General features: G+C 41.5%; 1 protein-coding gene across 1 annotated transcript; it reads right to left on the bottom strand.

Moving 5' to 3' along the window:
• Positions 1 to 1,800: 1,800 nt before the first annotated feature.
• On the bottom strand, positions 1,801 to 20,951 carry cox10 (cytochrome c oxidase assembly factor heme A:farnesyltransferase COX10). Its single transcript, XM_077551802.1, has 7 exons — positions 20,814 to 20,951; positions 19,743 to 19,885; positions 19,073 to 19,400; positions 18,879 to 19,003; positions 4,783 to 4,853; positions 3,053 to 3,285; positions 1,801 to 2,473 (listed from the first exon to the last, which is right to left on the bottom strand). The coding sequence occupies exons 1-7, from the start codon at positions 20,842 to 20,844 to the stop codon at positions 2,076 to 2,078; spliced, it is 1,329 nt and encodes a 442-aa protein (XP_077407928.1). The 5' UTR covers positions 20,845 to 20,951; the 3' UTR covers positions 1,801 to 2,075.
• Positions 20,952 to 21,106: the final 155 nt, after the last annotated feature.

Genomic DNA, 21,106 nt, shown 5'->3' on the forward strand with positions numbered 1-21,106 from the left:
TAACCCCTAAATGTATTTGAGTCTACCCCAAAACAGATTTCCCATAATTAATTTCCAGCCTTCACCAAGCTCCTTTCTTGTTATATGGATCAATGATGCAAATGATTCCGCTTATGTTTGCTATTTTTAAGCGTGAATTCAAAGTTGTAATTTTTTACTGTTTCCAAAAAGTCATTTAGGCATTACGTACAGTTAATCCTGAATGTAACGTGAACATACGAATAAAAAGTGCTAACGATACAGTGTGTCGTAACAAACATGCTAACAAATACATCAGATTTCTATATTGACATTTCTTTCACTGTTTAACGATTTTGGTCATTTGCTGTTTATTTAGTCATTTGAAAAAAATAATCTGGAAAAAATGTTTACTTTTATCAAAGAAACACAATTAAAATTAGTTTTTCCATCAAAATCTTGTTTTACAAAAAATGCATTATGGCCATTGAGAAATCTAAGTTTTAAAAAGCACTCACTTGTTGCTAACAGCTGCAAATTTTTAAACAATTACAAAAATGTCATACTGACTGTCCCTCTTAATCCCGCGCTGACACAATTCATCTGTATTTGCTCGACGCAAGGGTAAGACAACACTACGTTACGTTTTTATGATATAGTATTGCGTATTCTGATTCCTCAATTCTCCACAGGATGCAGACATTCCCGTATTATTTACCTTCCAGTTAGCATGCGGCTAATAAAAGCTGAGCGATAGTGTTGAGTTCCACATGGGTGAAAAAAAGCAAATAAGTGTTTAGGCCGAGCTGGTTGACATCGGATCCCCGAGCAGGTCGGGTGTTTTTCAGTCTTCTTGTTCTTCGGATGAAACAGCTGGCCCGCTCAATCGCACTTCACCCTCTCGGATAAAACTCCGGATCCGCTTGGGCACTTTACGAGGACGCCGCAGCTCCGGCGGCCTTGGACAAAATCCCTCGGACCACCCCTCGCATGCCCCCCACTTCCCTTAACCACATCCCAACCTTTTATGGCGGGCAGGATGGGCAACGATAGCGATGTAACCTAACACCAAAAAGTCGGCCTGAGGGAGGCGGAAAGGGACGCTCGTGTTGACCGACAGGTGCCAAGGTAGTATTGTTTAAATTGGATGATTAAAAATTCAGCCATTGGGGTGGATGTTTTAAGGATTTTTTTTTTTAATATACTTTTTTTTGTGATGCCTTTGAACATGATTTGAAGAAATGGTCCATTAAAATCTCAGTTTAGTATCCTACTCTTCTACGTTGCAGTTTTACATAATTGACAGAATTTCCATGACTTCTTTTTAAGCAATATTTTTTGTTTTTAGCAATTTGTTCAATCGGTGTTGGTATTTGAGGCCATATGTTTGTAGAATGAAGCACTTAGTGAAGATGTTGACTGCAAGGGTAGCTTCTTGTGCTAGCTGTTAGCTAGTCACTTGTGATTAAAATGTAGCATTTGTTTAACTTTTTTTACGAGCAAGACTACAATTTGAATTTCACATGATCACTGTTGAGCATTAAAGTCCATCAGCTAGTAGAATGAAGATGTAGCCGGCTGGTTAGCCTCTTGTGCTATCCGCTAGTTAGTCACCGGTGACTTAAAAAGGCAATCTTTTCAATAACTTCTTTTGAGCAAAGGACTATTTGATCTTAAACCACCCGTGTTGAATATTTGTGTCCGACTGGTTGTTTAAAAAAACAGACTGATGATTTGGACTTTGTCAGCTAACGACAAGCTAGTCTCCTTCTTCTGCTAGCTACCAGCTAATCAGCTGCCATATGCTAACCAGTTGTAATCAAAAACGTAGAGTGGTTTACATTTACCATTAGAGTGGTTTTATTGTTTTTCCCGTGATCATTTCAGACCGATTAAGATCACATGATTAAATGTTATTGAAACATTTCCTGTACAGTCAATAAAGGTTTCAAGATGGCCTACCTTTGATGTGGGGCTTCCTTGAGTGTGACAACTCAAGAAAGCCTTACAAGTGAGGTAGTGCTGGAAACTCTTATAAATAAATACATATTTACAGTGGAAACAAAGGCTTTTAAAACTTTTTTTTGTCAAAATGATGAGTCCGTGACATGATTGCGTTAGCTTGTGCTAACGGTGTCGTCATCGCGCGCCTTTTTGCACGTGAGCGCGAGTAGCAGCAACATGGGCAGGTGCCACAGGCTGCAGAAGAACAGATTGCGGGCGCTGGCACGGTCGCCCTTCCGGTAAAAATGGAAGGCGAGCAGGGTGATGTAAGCGTTGATGGGCAGAGACACTAGCGGGAAGGTCCACGTGGTGATACCCAAAATGGGTGCGGCGGCGGCGAGGCCCCCGAGCGCCGCGCTATGCCGTAGGGCCACGCGCCGGCACAGTGCCGGGTGAGTGACCGACATCATGCGGTAGCCGCCGCGCGAGTAGTCCTCCCTCAGGTTCCAGCTGAGAGCGTTGAAATGTGGGAATTGCCAGCTGTACAGGAAACCGCCCAGCAACAGCGCACCTGCAGACAGGAAGAGGCGAGGCTTGGTGTGACCAGACGCTGCTGATATTTTATTATATTATCTTTAACTTATTCAAACCCAAAAATGTATGAATAATTTTTTAAATACTTTGTCCTTCACTCCCAAAAACAAATTAACATGTTTTTTGTTTTTTTATGCTAGAGTATACAGAAGGCTTTGATACAGGTTCTAACATGAAGAGGTCACTTAAAGCAATGGTAGTTATTACAAAAACCAGCCAGCATGTGGCAGCAGAGTATAAGAGATCAACCAGGGCCATGTTGCAACAGGTTTGTGAATAATGATAAAATTTAGCTATATTTTAATGCTAATTGCTGCAAAACGTAAACGGAAACAAATATACTTTTTTTCCTGATAAAAGACGAGACTAATATTTCTTTTGGTAGCTTCCATGTTTTTATAGCAAAAGAACAGAATATTCTGTGGACCTTGCAAAATCAGACAAAATTCCGTGAAACAGCCGGGAGCGAAGGGGGTTGCTTCAGTGAAAATGTCTGGGAGTGAATGAGTTAAACAGCAAAAATAAAACACAATTGTCGACATTCTCAAATCGGTACCTGGATCCAGGGAGCCCGTGGCAGCCGTCCAGCCCATGACAGGCGGTATGGCGCCCACCACGGCACCTGCCCACGTGTTGGCGATGGTGAGCCTCTTGAGCGGCGTGTAGCAACACGTGTACAGCAAGATGTTGAGGGCGCCAAGGAAGCCCGTCAAAGGGTTGACGGCGTACGTAAGCAGTGCCACGCCGGGCACGCCGCACGCCAGCGCGAATGCGACAGCGTGGAGGGGGCTGAAGATGACGATGATAATGAAGAAAAAGAGGAGCGTCAGGTGCGCTAGTATGCACACACACACACAAGAGAGTCAGCAGAGCGTCTCCAAACAGGAAGCTCATCTGATAAGAGTTTTAGGCCGGAAACATCAACAACAAACCTAAGATAAAAACCAGAAGGTAGAAAAAAGACTTTAAACCGGATGAAGACCTCCACGTTCTCCTCTTCATCCACTTATCTCCTATTGAAAGCAGTTTGACGTTAGCTGCGTGACGCTTCGCAAATTAGAGAGCGCCGATTCACATCGTGACCAAACCGAGGCGCTTTCTTCTTCAAAATAAAAAGCAAATTGCCTTTTTTTTTTTTTTGGGCGGTAAATGCATTAATGTAATTAGTGGTGTTTTATGTGGCCTGAGCGGGCGGGTGGGCAAGAGGGCTGCGGATCAGTAGGTTTCAAGGAAGGAAGGGTGGGAGAGCGTCGCATGGCCACATGGAGGTGGCTTTGATGATGATGTCAGGTGGGTAACGGCAAAACAAATTTTGTTAGCAGCCTGGCCTGACATGGTTTCTCCTTTTGACAATGAGCAGGTGGCTGTGCTGGTTTGGGGCTTAAGCCAAAATGAGCACTTTTTTTTTTTTTTAAAACAAAACAAACACTTGTGATCCGAGTGGGTGCTTTTGCCATATACAGACCGAAGAACTAGCTCATCAGTGTGAAGTGGGTGTACCCTTTTACACTAGGTTCGGAACTAAAGCCAAAATTAGCACTGGTTCAGTATTTTTTGAATTTTAACCCTGGAGAACCCACGGGGTCAAATTTGGCCCCTATGAATTCTGCTACTCAAATAACAAAGACTTTTTTTTTTTTTACAAATTTAACTTCAAAAGTCCAGAGTGCCACTTCTGACCCCTGCATGGGGCCATCTAGTGGATGAATATTGCACTTACATGAGCCAGAGTGGTGGTGACAAGATGGCTGGCAACATGCTGTTTTGTTGAGCTGGAAATCAATCCAAACAAAACCATCTTCTCAGCAAACCATCAGATGGTAAAATTGTGTTTTTTTTGTTAATCTATTTCATATCATGTTGCAGAATGCCTAGGAGTATGTTTTATATATATATATTTTGATAAATTAGCAACTCTGAGCTAGTTCAAAAAAAAGGGTTGAAATTGAAAAAACATATATTTTGGTTTTCAGTGAACTTATAGCAGTCATTTAATGTATAAATCATAATTTTCCAAAGAAGAAAAGGCTTCTTGGGTTCTCCAGGGTTAAAAGCACCCATTTGAACCCATTTCACACTGAGCAAGTAACATTGCTAGTTCGGAAGCTATCAGCTCAGTGTGAAAGGGGTAGAAGTGTTTTTTAGACTGACCACTGAACTAATGCCAAGATTAGCACAAGTTGTTTAATGTTTTACTGCAAAGATTTCACATTTTGCATAATATTAGTCGCAATGCAAGGTTCGTGGGAAAAAAAACAGCAGTCCAGCAAAACCAGAGGCGCGTACCTGATCTGTCCGCGGACGAGTGGACGGTTCTTGGTTCGGTTCATGTTGGAGTCAAAAGGCACCTCAAAGTACTGCAGAGATAAAGACAAAGTGGATCATTACATGAAATACGCCAAGAGAACACTAAGGTGTGTCGTATACAGTATATAGTGGAAGAGATACAACAGCAGTGAGCGACTGTCACTTAAAGTCGACATAACGCAGCCGTACTCTGGCTCTTCAAGCCACATTTATTTACAATCAAGCGACATGTCTTCAAGTGTTATTTTTAGTGCTGATAACCCGCAGGAAGGGAGGACATGAAAGGTCAAGCTGTAAATTTGTGGAGTTGACTGGTTGAGAGTTTCCTGTTTTATGGTATGTCGTCAAACTGCTTTCCTCGACGAAATGGCAAATACTCAAATGCAACTTAAGCAACGTCGCCGATCTACCGTGTCCACGTGGTTCAACGTTGGTTGCAGTCAGACAAAATTTATAGGATGATGTCATCTTTGAAGTACCGAACAACTATCAAAATTAGGGATAGATCAATAATCAGCCGGGCCGATTATCGGTGCAGATATGTCATTTTGACAAATATCGGCATTGGCTTTTTTTTTTTATAAATCTGAAGGCCGATAAAGCTGAGTGGTGAATGCTTGTGAACGTAGCAAATTAGGATTTTCATCAGGATTTACACGTTGTTCACAGACAGCTTTTACTTGTCGCAAAGACATTTCGAACATATTCAGACCATTTATCTCAGTCTGCGAAGATCTTTTGAAACCTTTTTACGAACCCTGACGAAAACCTAAAATTAGCTACATTTGCAGATGTGATGTGCATTTGTCACTCAGTGAGATACAGGGAACTTTTCATTTATGGATTTATTTAAATTTCCATTTAATAAACAATGATGCTGATACTGGAAACCACTTCCCTTTATTTACAAAAAAATAAAAAATAATATAAATATATATATAAAAAATTGTGTTGAAATTTTGGAAAACTTTATTCACAGTAGAAAACTTTAGAGAACTATTTACTTGCTTAGTTTTTAAATTTAGTTTAACACATGCTGATGACCCAGGAAGCTTCCTGCAAGTTTTGTTCTAATTTTTAAACAAAGCTATCTATTCTTTACATAAAAAAAAAAAAAGAAAAAGTTTTGTTGTTTTATTTTGAAACTAATATTTGATTTTACTGCAAATTAATATGGGCTTGAAATATCGGTTATCAGCCTCCTTGACTTCTAATAATCTATATCGGCCCTGGAAAAACTAATCACTAATCAAAATGTGTTTTTGATCATCTTCTCAAGTGGACACGCCCACCAAATTTCACACTTCTAAGCCAAACTGGCTTCTTGGGGCTAAATTTTCAAACAATAAAGTGGCATCGGGGTGCTCGCCGCTCACCCTCCACTCAAGTCGAAATGGCCTCAAGGTGGTCGGTGGGAGGTGACGCTGGCGATGTGTGTGAGTGTTGTGGGATACAACTCTGTGGAAAAAACTACTTATACGGGCGTTTTATGGTCCGCTCTGGAGAACGCTTCAAAGTGCACCCACGGGATTGGCAATGTGTGACTAAAATGCAAACACATGGGGTGCTTAAATACAGGAACTCGCTATTGTGGGTGTATGTGTGTGCGTGTGTTTGCTTTCCTCATAACGGCCCAGGACTAATGACGAAAACAGATCAAGCCAGTGTGAATATCGATGTAAAAGAAGCTAATGACGACTCCTCTCTTAAAAGCCCGCCGGCTACATGACAAAGCAGACATTCGATGTACCGTACATCAGGGAGCGGACCTTCTTTTTTGACAATGTTCGGAATGCGGGAGAACCACCAAGTTATTGCGGAAATAGCGGGGGCACTAAAATACATCACACGCCCCACAACGGTGGTGCTTTTAATGTTCCGTTCCGATCGCGCAGCTGCGTACGCGGCCGTGGGACCTGGAGATCGGGGCGGAGGTGTTAATTCTATTTCCTGGGTCAGGAAACGCGTCGGGAGAGAAGCGTCGGAACAGAGCGCCGTTGAAACAGGCCTCGCGCGGGACGGCCGGCAACTCGATGTCTTGCGGACGAAAGCAGCGAACCGCCGGCCAATCATATTATTGCCACGTGAAAAATAAAAACAATCATGTGTTCAGAATAACAATTGATTAATTTGAACAATACTGAGCTCTCCTGGAAAAAAACAAAAAACAAAAAAACAATTGATTAATTTGACTATTTTTTGCTATCATTGACTTATTTTGAAAATGGCAGTTCACAGGTAACAAAAACTTCTGCAGCACAGGTGTGAAGCAGTTCTCAGACATGACGACGTGTTTCTTGTTGTCATCAAAAAGGCTCTATGGACTATTGAGCACATCTCTTAATAATTTACGAATGTATAAACCGAAAAATGCTTCATGCAACACAAACGTCAAATTTGGTGGAAATCGGACAATCTCTCTAAAAAAATTGATCTTTGAAGGACACTTCGCTTCAAATCAAAATGGTGGGATGTGTGTCTTTCTAGGCATGGCTGCTTGAGAATTTTGTGCGCCAGTTCATCTGTGCTGGGCCGTAACAGCAGTTCACAGGCAGCACAAATTGAACAACTCACCAAACATTTTAGTCAAGTGTGTCAGAGCGGAGCAAAAATCTTGTGCGCGTCAATGCAAATAAAGAAACAAAAAAAATAACAAAAACATTTTGAGGATGTCAAAGAAAAAAGTGTTTATGGTCTCTCGATTGAACACGATCGATACGAAGATCTTTGCTGTCCACTTATGGAGTTTTATTTCGTCTTTAAAAGCCAACCGAGCCCATCTGGTTCGCATCAGCCAGCCCAGCCCATTTTCATTATTTCCGCCCGACACCCCGCGTGTGTTACAGTGTGACAACGCTGGAATATTTGCTCCATTTGCATGTTGGCAATCACTAACTTTGATATGTATTATTTATTCAATGATTCAGGGACACGTTATTACCTCAGCAACTGCTAGAAGAAAAAAAAAAAAAAGACACCACTGTTGTGGTCTATGCACACTTAACAGTAAATTAATGCATACAGTTTAATTACAACCAATGATTTAGTCTTAAAACAAGCCATCAAAACAATTACGTAAGCAAAAAAAAAAAGATGAAGTGGAGTCTGTTCTTTTATAACGCACGCAAGCGTAATGACAATTACGTCGCAGGCGAGGACAGAAACCAGGCGACGCGGGAAGTTAAAAAGAAGATCAGAAGATCCTTTGAGCTATTAAGGCTGAACGTGATCTGAGAGCGTGCAGCAGAGGTCCATTGATAACAGACTGCAAACGACAGCCTCTTCCTACACACACTTGACACAAAAGCTTTGAAGATAATAAGGATGTTCCTGAAAATTCCACAATCGGGGATCGGAAAACCGAAGTCAATGAGAGACTCTGTTGTGAAGCCAAAATGCCAAAGAAACCACAAAACTAGTTAAAACTGGGAGATTATTCACCTTGATTGACTAATTCAAGTTTATTTGTTATTTACTCTTGAAAAAAGGGATCATAAGAGACCATTACGTATTACGGACCAGCCTATTCATTCAGTTTGATGGAACATTTTATGATGCTAAATCGTTCAACAATGAAAATGTTAATAAATTATGGATCATGTTTACATACAGTTCAAGGCGATGACAAAAGTGAAATTTTTCTCCCCAAAGGAAGCATTATTTCTGTTGATACTTTAATGAAAAAACGTAATTTGTTCCAAATAATGTCATTGCATTTACAGTGGTACCTCGGCTCACGAACGCTTCAGCTCACGAACTTTTCGCCTCACGAACATTAAATTCGCGAGCATTTTGTCTCGGCTGACGAACTAGTTTTCGGCGGACGAACCAAATCTTGCGACACGAGAAGCTGACGCACGCTCACGGCGTCCCAGTTCGTCGCCCCCCTTTGTTTGAGTGCGGACGTGGTTTGTGTTCGGTAGACATTTTGGATCATCTTGGAGTACTTTTGGAGTGTACTTTTGCTACCATGGGACCGAAAAAGACCCCACAAAAGGCTAGTGTTAAGCCTAAGAAGACATTGAAGAAAATTACGGTCGAGCAGAAGAAGGAGATCGTCGACAAACACGAACGAGGTGCGCGTTTGTCAGCATCAAGTGAGAGCATCAAGACCATGTTAGCAAAGTGGAGTGATGTGCAGGATTTTGTCGAACAGTACCATTCAGAAAAGACTGTGGCTATGAGAATCATCAACATGATGAATGATAATGTGATGCCTCAGTTTCGTAAGACCTTACAACTCAGAAAGCCACAGGTGTCAATTAAGAGGTTTTTAGCCAGCAACAAGGATAAAGAGTCTCCTAAGAAGCAAAGAAGAGAAGCCACACCGGAGGACTCTCCTTCCAAACAGTAACTCCCTCCCTCCCTCCTTCTCCCACTCCATTCCATCAAGCCTTCAACTACTGTACCATCACAAAGGCAAGTTGCAAGTTTTGCAGTGTATTTCTTTAATTACAATACAATAGCACATTTATTATACATAAAATAAGGTATATTTTGTATAGTTTTAAGGCTTTTTTAGTAGAAAATTGTGTTTTATGGGGACCTGGGAACGGATTATTCTCATTTCAATGGTTTCCTATGGGAAATACTTGTTTGGAAGACGAACTTTTCGGCTCACATAATCTCTGTGGGAACCAATTAAATTCGTGAGCCAAGGTACCACTGAATTTGTATATGATATTAAAGTCAGCCTTGTGTGTGCAAGAAAACAGACAAAACAGCCAAGCAGCTGGAAGGCTTTGACTCCCAGAAACATCCGCCAGTCCAAACACGGCGCTCCTCTCGACTCGTTTGAAGCCAGCCCAGGTGTTCGGGCCTACAGTAAACACGCCAAATGGGACAGCGTCGACGCTTGTCAGGACATCACCTGTTTGCGGAGCCAAATCTACTGGAGAAAAAGTGGCGGCGCTCTCAAAGGGCTTCGTTCAAGGCTTGGGCTGAGAGTCGGCCCTCTGATCGGCCACTCCACAAACAAGCGGCAGAGAGATTTACTCAGATTAAGCTCTCGTCACAAATCGCTTCAATGCTTTGGACGGGCGAGAACACGATGAAACTAAACAGACGCTCATCGCAAACGGCGGAGAACAAGGCTGCATGGAAGTGATTTTGAAAGGGCACTGCTGTTTGGATGAAAATGTTTGAGTGATCAAACAGATCTGCACTAGGGCTGGGTGATATGACCCCCCCCCAAAAAAAATATTTTTCAGTCATTCAGGACAAGTACGATTTTAATCTAATATACCTAACAAAAAATTAAAGGTTTCATTTATTCAAAAATAATTCCTGTGTAAAATGTTCAAACAACAATAATGTATACTGATTCTAAATCAGTTTTAACATTGATTTAACATAAATATTATATATATTGTGTATATAATGTATATATATTAAGTAGTTGGTAGCTATTGGAAACATGTCTTGTAAACCAGCCATCATTCTGCCACTCACAATAATCTGGAACTAACAGAATATAAGAACAACAACTTTTAATAATCCAGACGACAATAATTAATTTCACGATATAGCAAATTTCCAACGATTTGAATTTCAAAATGATGATTAATCAAATTAATTGGATTTATTGCCGAGCCCTAGTTTAAGATAAACAATTTAAATTTAAGATGCAAATATTGAAGAACAGGCCCTCGCACCACCTTATCCATGGCAAATCCTCAAAATGATCATTATACTTTGACGCAATACTAGGCACAAAAAATAAAAAATAAACTTTGCAATTCATTTGAATGAGCTCTGGACAGCAACTAAGAGGTCACTTGTACTGCCTGGAGGTATAAACATTGGGAAAACCAAGAGTTAACTTCATTTCTTGCAAGAAGAAATGGCATAAAATTGGAATGCGGAATCCAACTAAATAGCACTAATATACTGATGCAACTCAATAATTTAAAATATCAATGATTTTAATATTTCAATTTAAAAAGTGAAGTTATAAATATAGAGATTAATTCAACACAATGGAACCGTTTTCAGAGGCATTTTCCTAGCCAATTTCTGCCAATTGGAGTCAATCCAAGATGTTCAAATTGACTGAGATGCACCTGAAACATGTCACGGTTGACAGCCAGTCAGCGTAGACTGTACAATAATATCACTGGATTACACGCCACATCCTGCTTCACTACGACATTATTTTCGCGACTCTTCCGCCTTTCGCCAAGAGCGTGACCGCCCCCGTGTCACTCGTAGCCGTCCCGACAGAGTGGACGTGTCGTCTCGACGAGGATCATTTTTGACAGCTCATTTCGAGTTGCCGCGGGGAAACTAAATGCTCGCCGTCCCCCCTGGTGGACACGCTGACGGGACGAAGACTTTGCACCATCACCTTGTGTCGGATCCATTAAATATAAAAAACTCATGGATAAATCACTGGGGTCTGCGGACAGTCTAGAGCAGTAGCATCCTCCCTACATTCAACAATTAAAAAAAAAAAAGATTTCTGATAAAAAGCTATCTGCTGCGTTTCCTTACCCCGTCTTGTTCATATTTAAAAGGAGCCGTCCGTGAGGCATTTCATTTGCAATCCTCTCTGACATGCGTCCAAAGAGACGCAGCTGCATATGGAACATCTAAACACTCAGCTGCACCCGAGACAGTTGATAAGAGCCTCTCATACTGCACGTCACATACACCTGCGTAGTTATCAGCGCGGTTTATTTGCATTAAACACACGCCGTTCTTCAACGGTGTGATCTGACGCGTTGGTGATACCAATATGGGGTCCAAAATCAAAACGTCCTGGTTTGCCAGGCTGAGACCGGAGAACTCAAGAGAGGCGAAGGAATTTGGTCCTCTGGCACGGCTTTCGTGTTTGGACTGGAGTGAAAAAGCGAGCGCATCAGCAGCAACAAATGTCAAGTTTGTGCCGCAAAATGATGCCAAACCACGTTCCGCAAATCCAGCCCAATAATAGTCCAAATCACGAGACTGCCAAAGAACTGAGCTGAGTGATTCTGTAAAGGGTGCCGTTTGTATTTTTGATGGAATATCACAAGTTATGATTTAAGATCTGTCACGGTCATAATCTAATAAAACCTGGTAGTTTCCAACCGTTTACTCTTGAATTTTAGATGGCTAGATACCGGGTGGCCCCCAAATACTTAAAAAGGACGAAATTGTCCTTAAAAAAATGACAATCCTTAAATTCTGCCGCTCAAATATCATTAATCAAGCCATAGACAAACTCCATAGGAAAACATTTGACAAATTTGTAAGTATCATTAGCAAGAGATCGGCTTGAACTATCAGCAACCAGGTGAAAATCCGATTGATATTCTAAAAAGTTTTGCGGTTTTCCACTCCCACTTTCACCAATGTCAACGTCATGCGAGCAATAATACCCCGCATGACCTTACCGTAAACCACGCCCGCATGGCCTAGTAAACCAATCAAGGCGCAAGACGTCACGTCCGCGTCGGCACGTGAGTTTTGCTGCGGACAAAACAAAGCAATCCAGCTCCCGGTGGTGCAATAGTCAGGGGCTTGTGTAAGAGAGGTAACCGTTATCCCCATCGACTGGAATGAGGTGTCCGCCAAACACTGCCCGGGTTTATTCCTTTCCCTAAACCCTCAAACAACTACGAAAAATGTCTTCGCTGGATCAAACTTTGTGGAAGAGTTGAATCCCTCCAAAATGACGAGAAACTACTACGTCTGCACTAAGGTAATGTTCTCCATTGTTGTTTTTAGCCAAAGGCTAACGATGGGTAGCTAACCGTCCACGCGTTTGTTGACTTACTATTTACTATTAATGCCAACAAAACATTGAAACTATGAGGTCATATAAATGGATTCTTACCCTGCTAGACCGGAACAATGTCTAAAAACTCCGGTGACAAACAATCAAAGTGAGTAACGCGTCTTTTTCAAACTTTTGTAGTAGCAGACAGCGATATGGATTTCCTTTGTTTCTGGGCAAAATTGCATGGTGAGAGAGTAAAGACACCCTTCACCGAGAAAATTAAAGACCCCTCTGCTTGCTTCAAAGAGAAATATCCACGTCCTGAAAATACCTGACCAAGAAAGATCTGACAACTTTTGTATGCACTTTAGCTGATCGGTAAATGTCGGAGGCGGCTGCTCGTCGCATTTAGTGGGCGGGGAGGGCGTGCCACGGTGAGGTCAATTGTCCCGTGCATAGTCTGGGACTCTGGGTGGACAATTTTTTTCCCCAACAGAAAAACAGAAATGGATATGTTGAAACCTTGCCACGCACTAATACAAGGACTATTCATAGCGCAATTGAATTGACAAAAGTAAGGAGAAGACGCGCGCGGTACGCGTAACAAACGGCGACATAATTTATTCCCCGCGGTCGTCAACATAACACAAAAATAGAAGTTCTATTATTTTAAGACTCACTCCAAAAACTTTCCTTTATGTGATTGACTGCATATAAAACAAAGCCTCTTGATCAAATAGCGGGAAAAAAAAGACTAATGTTCTAATTTTAGCCACTTTTTTTTTCTTACAAAATCTTCCTCCTCCCGACTGTATTTTCACCAGCTAAGCAAGCGATCATCATCAGCAGAGCAGAGATTCAAGCACGTCACCGTGTCTTGTACTCTTGCTCTTAATCGAGAGTGCGCCAGCTGAACCGCTGCCAACGCCTTTGTGCCAATCGGAGCGTTGCGGTCGCTAACGGCGGCGGTCAGGAGGTCGGAGAAGCTGCTTGGGCCAACTGTGTCATATTTCGAGGGATATTATTGGCTGACGAAAAAAAATCATTATCGTCCTAATACGAAATGGGTCTAGGACAAAATAAATGTTATTTGGTGTATCAGTCAACCCACTTGCTTTTAACTCAAACCACAAGCGCAGCAGGCAGCTTCAGAGCCGCTATTATTACAGTTGAAGGGGCTTCCTCTGCCCACTCAATCACTAATTACAGGGTAACATTTAAGAGATAATGGGTGCACACGAGCAGGAAAACGAGTATCATGCGTGTGGAAGACCACAACATACAGTGAGATCTTATCACAAACGCACACACGGTGCAACGACTACATCCTCAGAATCTGGTTAAGCCACACAAAGAAAGCGTTACGCACCCTCCTGTACGCACACACTCACTGGTCATGTGATTAAAGTGGAGTGGGAGTACAATGAAAACCAGGCAGCCTTTACTAGAATAACCAACCAGTATGTGTTAAAAGGCATGTAGGCAGGCAGGTAAATGACCCTTGAGTTGTATCCAAATGGGTAAAAAAAAAAAAAAAACTCAAACGATGCCAGGTTATTTTTAAACAGGAGATGGAGTGAAAATTAATGCATATGTAAAAAAGAGAACAAAGGCTAATTGTATAAATGGAGCGTGGCGAACAAACAGAGGTGCGACGCACTTTGATTTCCAGGAGTGAAATGCTTGAAATGAGCGTGCGCTGTTGTCTCGCGGGCATCGCTCGCACTAAGCAGGTCTACTTCGGCCAATTATTCACACGTTTTAGCGCCGCCACTTCCCTTAGGCCCAACTGTCTTCAAATAGAGCGGGGGCCAAAGTTGAAATTCAACTGTACGCAAATGCATACATAAAATCAAGATGGCCTAAATATCAGCCTTGCGTGAAAATCAACCTTTATCTACGGTAAAATCAAACGTGTCCACAACTTTCGAACCGTGAAGGAGCTTTAGCTCAGTGCTTTTGTTTCTGCATGATTGGCACAAAACATACAAAGATGAGTGCTGTCACTATTAAATAATCTATTAATCGACTAATCGGATTCATTCTAATTTTGCCTTAAAGTGTATTAAAAAACATTTTTCCCCCCTTTTTTAATGCTTATTAACCAGTAATTGGTGTTTTTTCTCCGTATTTCGTATTCATACAAGGGGGATTGATGTTCTATGTTATTAGTTTGGTCATTGTTTTCTAAAGTAAAAACAGATGTTTGCAAGTATTATTTTGATTAAACAGAATAATCAGTCTTCTTTCATAAAGGACTACAGAAATCAGTGAACAATTACTGATGATATTCTCAAATCAGAATGGCTCCAAACGATTACTCGATTATTAAAATACAAACCCAATTCCAGAAAAATTGGGACACTATACAAATTATGAATAAAAACGGAATGCAATTATGTGGAAGTGCCAAATTTCTATATTTTGTTCAGAATAGAACATAGATGGCAGGTCAAAAGTTTAAACTGAGCAAATGTATCATTTTAAGGGAAAAATATGTTGATACATGGTGCCAACAAATCAAAAAAAAAAGGTGCTAAAATCTGACACTTCCACATAATTGCATTCAGTTTTTATTCACAATTTGTCCCAACTTTTTTGGAATTGGGTTTGTAGTTGCCGATTAATTTGATAATTACTCGATTAATTTTGACAGCTCTATACAAAATAGATCCTGTCTGAATATAGAAGCAGATTTTCTCATGGTTCCGTACCTTTGTCATATTAACCAATTTGATTGAGTGATGTGATAGGCTTAGAAAAAAAAAAATAGGGCTTTATCTAGCCTAATGACAAGCAAAGCATTTTTCTGTGACACATCAAAACAACCTAGAAGGACTCCACAATGCCATCTCAAAACGCTGACACAAGCAGTAAAACACGGCGCCAATCTGTCAAACGGCACCTTCACTCTTTCATTACCCGCTGAAAACACAGCAAAGACAACAAACGCATCTCGACGCGTTCCACTTTGCTTATGGACATTTGCTCAGCTGTTGCCAAAAACAGCGGCAGAAGTGCAGAAAGGTTCACCCGATGTCAGGCGCCGTTCAGCTGGGCGCTTCCCCCTTCTGACTCAAGTCTGCCTTGTGTCGGCATTTCAGACGCGAGGCCCGCAATCACAGTGTTTTGTCCTCAACTAAAAGGCCAACCGCCGAGGCGGGACGCAAGGCCTCCCCACCTGTCTCTAAAGCTTTTCATTGCAAGGCGTGCACGCGGTGGTGACGCGTTTGCCCTGACAAGCTCGTGCCAGGAAATAATGACACGTTGAGGTCAACTTCAGTGACATAACATTTGTTTTGAGGTAAAGACAAGATTCTTGACCGGCACATCACACGACTTATTTACAAACTAATTTCTAATATTTGTTCCATAAAATTGTATTAATTAATAATTTAATATTTTTTTATTTTATTTTAAATTTAATTTAATATAAATGTTTTAATTTATATATTTATTTATTATTTTATTTATTCACTTAAAATCCTTTAAATCGTAGAATTCATTAACATCTTGCCCATGTGGTCCAATTAGCAGTGGACTTGCTAGTATGCTAATGCGGCTAACCTTTTTTTCCCTTGCTGTGGGCACTTACCAGGCGGATGCATTTTTTTTTGTCTTTATCAGAGCAAAGCATCTGTCTGCCATCGGAAGGCTGCGGGAGATTTGCACAGTTCAAATGGACACGAGACAAGAAGGCTTTAAATAAATTAAGCCTAAAACAAGGCGGCCTCGTTAAAGATTCATCCGCGATGGGGAGGGAGTCCGTCGAGGAGTCCTCTTTGCGTGGCAATTAAAGCAAAATAAAAGGACTCTCCGTGCGTCCTCGATGAAGCCGCGAGCATCAAAGGCGCTCGTGTCAAAGGTCAACAGGCTCTTTTGTTTTAGCTAAGCTCGAGGAAAACGACATCTTACGCGCGGCATCTGTGCTAGAAAGCGAACGCCTCGGAATTGAAACGGCCGTTTTGGCGAAAGCGTCACATGTTCTTGACCTTTAAAGCTCCCGGAGCCTTAAGCCATATGACAAGATGGCCGCCGCTTCAAGCAACAACACACAACGATGGGGGTAATTACAATCTGGAGGCCATTTTGAGAAATTGTATGAAACTACTGACTGATTGCCTGTTGTTTGTTGGTCGCGAAAGTAGACCCAACAGGTTCCAGTTGCCACGGCGACACTCTTTCACAGTGACAATGGCATTGGCGATAACGGCGGGCACTTTCGAGATGAATTGGTGTCATTACATGAGGCCGACCAACGATAATACCAGTCGTCATTATCGTGCATTGTTGAAGGTACTGCCGCACTGGGTACACGTGTACAATCATCATGAGATCATTTAGAGAAAAAAAAATCTGCCTTTACAAAACGCTGAGTTTTATCACTCGCAATGACACGGTTTCAAGACGAGGGCCCAAAATGCAAACAAACAGGAGGGTAAATAATGCATGCCTGAACAGGACACAGTTTAAAGTGGCCGGGCGGGGGGACAGGGGGGGCGGGGGCTTACTCCGTGCGTGGCAGCCTCTCGGCGGGAGACGGCGCTCAGACACAAAAGAAAACATGAAAACAGAAATGACACAAGACGAGCCCGTTTCCAACGCGCACCAAAGCAAACACGGCAAAGGCAGACTCGGGTTGGAATTACACGGCGGGGGTGCGCCCTTACACGTCCTCAACCGGGGGGCTATTAGGCACCGGCTTGAAACTCTGGTCTGACTCAATTATCCAATTATCTCGCGCGGTGGCCAGACTGCGAGGTGACGACGGCCCGGAACACCTGCAGCGGCCAAACCCGAGCCGTGAGATTCTTTCCACTCATGAACAGAGAAGCTCTGTGGCCGCGCCAAAGCATTACAGATGGATTCTTGATAGCTACAATTGTCCTTGGTGGAAAAAAAAAAAAAAACATAGGGGGGAAAAAACAAAAGAAAACACAAGTAAAAAAATTTAAGTTAAAGATCGGAATGACCATTGTAAAGAGCAAAGCAAAACATGGGTGACGTTATTTGACTGCTGTGTCAAAGCAGTAATTAGCAGCGACTCAGCGATGAGGGGCTGAGATCACTCATTACACAAACACTTTGGAAATCACATTCCAATGTACGGCGCCAACACAGCAGCGGTGCATGGCGGCGGTGTTATTAGCATTCTACGAGACTGTCCTTTGTTCTTAATAAAATATATTGCACAGTGGAAAGATCTGCAAGTCAAAAACAAAACAATTTTCCAAAAAAATAAGCCTTTTAACTCTTTGACTGCCAAAAACGTTAAATAAAGTTTAGTAAAATCCTATGGAGGAGTGCCAAAGACGTTAAAAGACGTTTGTTTCAAAACAGAGGTGAAACTAACCATTTTCTATTGTTGATTACTCAAAAACGGAATAAGGTAGAAACAACTTTTTTTTTCTGATGAAAGATGAGAGTCCAATCTTTCATTTGGTAGTATGTGTGTTTGCATAGTCCAAACACATAATTTTCTGTGGACCTTGAAAGATCAGTCAAAAGATCAGTCAAAATGCTTAAATCGGCTGGCACCCACGGCATCCCTTTTCTGAAAACGTCTGGCAGTCAAAGGGTTAATCGCAAAAAAACTAGCTTTTTTTGCGACACGGACCGGTTACACGATCATTAAGACATATTTTGATGGAATGGCAAACAAGCATGACAACCATTAAAGATGAGGATTTTGAGGGATTTGTGGATGAGGATGGATCAAAAGTAACGCAAGTACATTGTTAAACACAAAGTGGCATCCACTAACCCATTGATCCTGACATTATGGCTTGTTTCAAAAACTAAAACATGCAAGTCCAAGTACACACGGATCTGTACATGGCTTATTAAATTAATGATTCCTTTGATCGGTTACTTGCATAAATGTAGCAAGTGTAAAGCTGTCACATCCCACTCTTCACAAAAAATTTTAATAAAATAATTAGCAGATTAACACCTTAGCTGTTCACAATGTGTACTAATGCAAGCCTCTGGCCAATAGTTTTCAGGCTAGATTCGGGTTCGAATTTCCCACCTTCCGTCTGCAGATGTGACGTTATGTGCGCATTGTGTACGTGAAGAAGGGAGTGTGCAGCTTAAATTTTTTTTTCTGCATTGAGTGAAATATGGGGCAAGACAGTTAGAAAAACATGCAGCTGCATGTTAAAATGTCAGTAATGACAAACTGTTACTGTAAAGAGTTCCATTTAAGTCAATCTTGTGCGATGTTCAAGAAAATGTGTTTTTGAAAAATACATTCTCATCACAGTTGCAAGATCTGAATGCCCATATTGACAGCAAAAAAAACATTTCCATTTGTGGGAAAGTATCAACTGCGTGTATGGACACAGCACCAAAACACAATACACAAGCTCACCTGGTTAATAGAATTGGCGGCGCTGGATGCGAGTCCTGTCCCCAGGCATGTTGCCAAAAAGATGGCAGGATCAAAGGGCACCGGCGCCATGGCGTAACCAGCAGCCGCCGTCGTGACTACAAGTGCTGAAATGGACAGCAAGTAGACATTGCATGTGGTGAACATTCATTTCTGAGTGTTCTGCACATTCTTACCTGTGAGTTTGAATTTAGCGAGTCGGGCATAGATGTCGGGCAGGTCAGTCGCTTCCACTTTCAGCTGCTTCCACTGTCGGTCCAGACGCGCCTCTCGGCCCTCGTCCGTCTCCACAACCATGTGTGGCGTCTCATCTGACATGGGCACAGTGCTGGATGTTTCCTGAGCCACCTCCGTGGTGGAGGATACTTCATCCGCCGCGGGTTCGATGGTTGGAATTCTCTGGACCTGTCTCTCATCACTGTCATTCTCGTCCAAGTCCGCAATCACTGCCACCCGCTTGGGGGCGGCACGCTGCTGAAGCTCACCCAGGTTCTTTGACACATACTGACAGGAAGGAACAAGGAAGAAAAATCCATCAATATTTATGTTTAATCTTTCTTTAATCAACAACAACATACAGGTAAAAAAAAAGTTCAGTTGAGCAAACAAAAAACAAAACATGAAATTATATGAAATGAAAATGCATTCATAAATAATCAAAAAACATAAAAAGATCAACTAAATAAACATTTAATTGCTGTAAGAAAAACAAATAGAATGTCAAAATAATATAAAAGGTGAAAAAAGTAAAGCAATAATGAACCTTGTTTAAAAATTAAAAATACACAAAAGTATGCATAAAAAAGGTGACAAATTAATAACGATTGAGCCTCGTGAAAGAGTTACCTGGCGTTTGAGGAAGTTGAGGTGCTGATAGGTCATCCAGTGTGACGGATGTCTTCTGTGCAGCAGAACAAGGCTGCGAGCTGTCTGCTTGCATTGGGGACCGCATCCCAACAGTTTCTGCTTTATGCTTACACCAAACAAACCTACGAGACAAAAAAAAAAACCACAAAGTTCTTATACTAGGGGTTTATTTGTAGGGACAATCTTTTTAAACTACCGTTTTGCGGCTTCCGTAAAAAACACATATTTTCACATTATTCAGTAAGGGGGAAAAGAGTGTTTTTCTATTTCTGTGTACGTTGATGAAGTTTGTGGGAAACGGAGAAAGGAGAATTAAGCAATTCATCTTATTTTTAATAATGCCATTATAATATAATTTTTCAATAAACTAATGGGGATAAATAACCTTAAATCAGAATATTTTGTTGTGAGCTATTATCAGTTAAGTCTACTGGCATCACATAATAAACATATTTACACTGATAAAACAATTCATGGTGGCATTAGCTCATCTGACAAAACGTGTTTTTTTTGTTTTTTTTACACCGAATGTCAAACGGTAACTAGTTGCTGAAGAGATGTTATTCTGCTTCTTGGCACTGGCCACAACCACACAGCTAGCAAGAAGTACTGACAGCACTGTTTGCTTTCACATAGACACCTCTCCTTGCATGCACGCATGCATCCATGCGGGCGATATGATTCTCTGTGTGGTACTAAATCCAAATATAGAATATAGAATTTAGTATGGCTAGTCAAAATTTTGCTGGAAAATAGCAGAAAAGCATACGACATCTTACTTAGCGCTATGAATGACAAACAGCAGTAGGACCCTGTCACCGCTACAGACCAGTGTTTATTTAATAAATATCAGTCCCTGCAGAAGCGGACAATCTCATCATAAAGGTCAAGTCACAGAGTAGCAAAGCATTCTTCATTGGGTAACTGTACACGCCTAGCTTTAGCTACCTAGCTGGCGTCCTCGCGCTCGTTGTTTTTAAGCGTAGGCGAAATAATAACAAGAACAATGAGCAACATGCAGCCGTGCAGTCCGCGTTTAAGAGCCGTTACCTGTTAGCCGACTACATTGCGTCTTATACATGTTCTTTGGTCAAAAAAGCTGGCTTTCTTCCCGGTCTCCTTCACATTCAGTGAGCCGCCATTCTGACCTCGGGATGTGGCAGTGGCGACTATTTCCGGGGCACGCGACGTCACGTGACCAAAATCGTAAAAATAATCATTTAAAACATACAAAAACGTGAAATACAACGTCATTTTGTTTTTTGTTTGTTTCTTCTTTTTCTCTCTTTTTTAACTAATAAATTAAATTCAAATAAAATTGCTGAAAATCCCCTACTTACTGC

This window comes from Vanacampus margaritifer, chromosome 18 (genome assembly GCF_051991255.1).
Source record: "Vanacampus margaritifer isolate UIUO_Vmar chromosome 18, RoL_Vmar_1.0, whole genome shotgun sequence".
NCBI lineage: Eukaryota > Metazoa > Chordata > Actinopteri > Syngnathiformes > Syngnathidae > Vanacampus > Vanacampus margaritifer.

Bases quoted from the DNA above. Each gene is read 5' to 3' on its own strand.
- cox10 (XM_077551802.1), bottom strand. From the start codon at position 20,844: ATGTATAAGACGCAATGTAGTCGGCTAACAG. The intron at 19,401-19,742 runs GTAACTCTTTCA...CCTTCCTGTCAG, and splicing joins TCAACTTCCTCAAACGCCAG to TATGTGTCAAAGAACCTGGG. The intron at 2,474-3,052 runs GTACCGATTTGA...TCCTGTCTGCAG, and splicing joins CACGGGCTCCCTGGATCCAG to GTGCGCTGTTGCTGGGCGGT.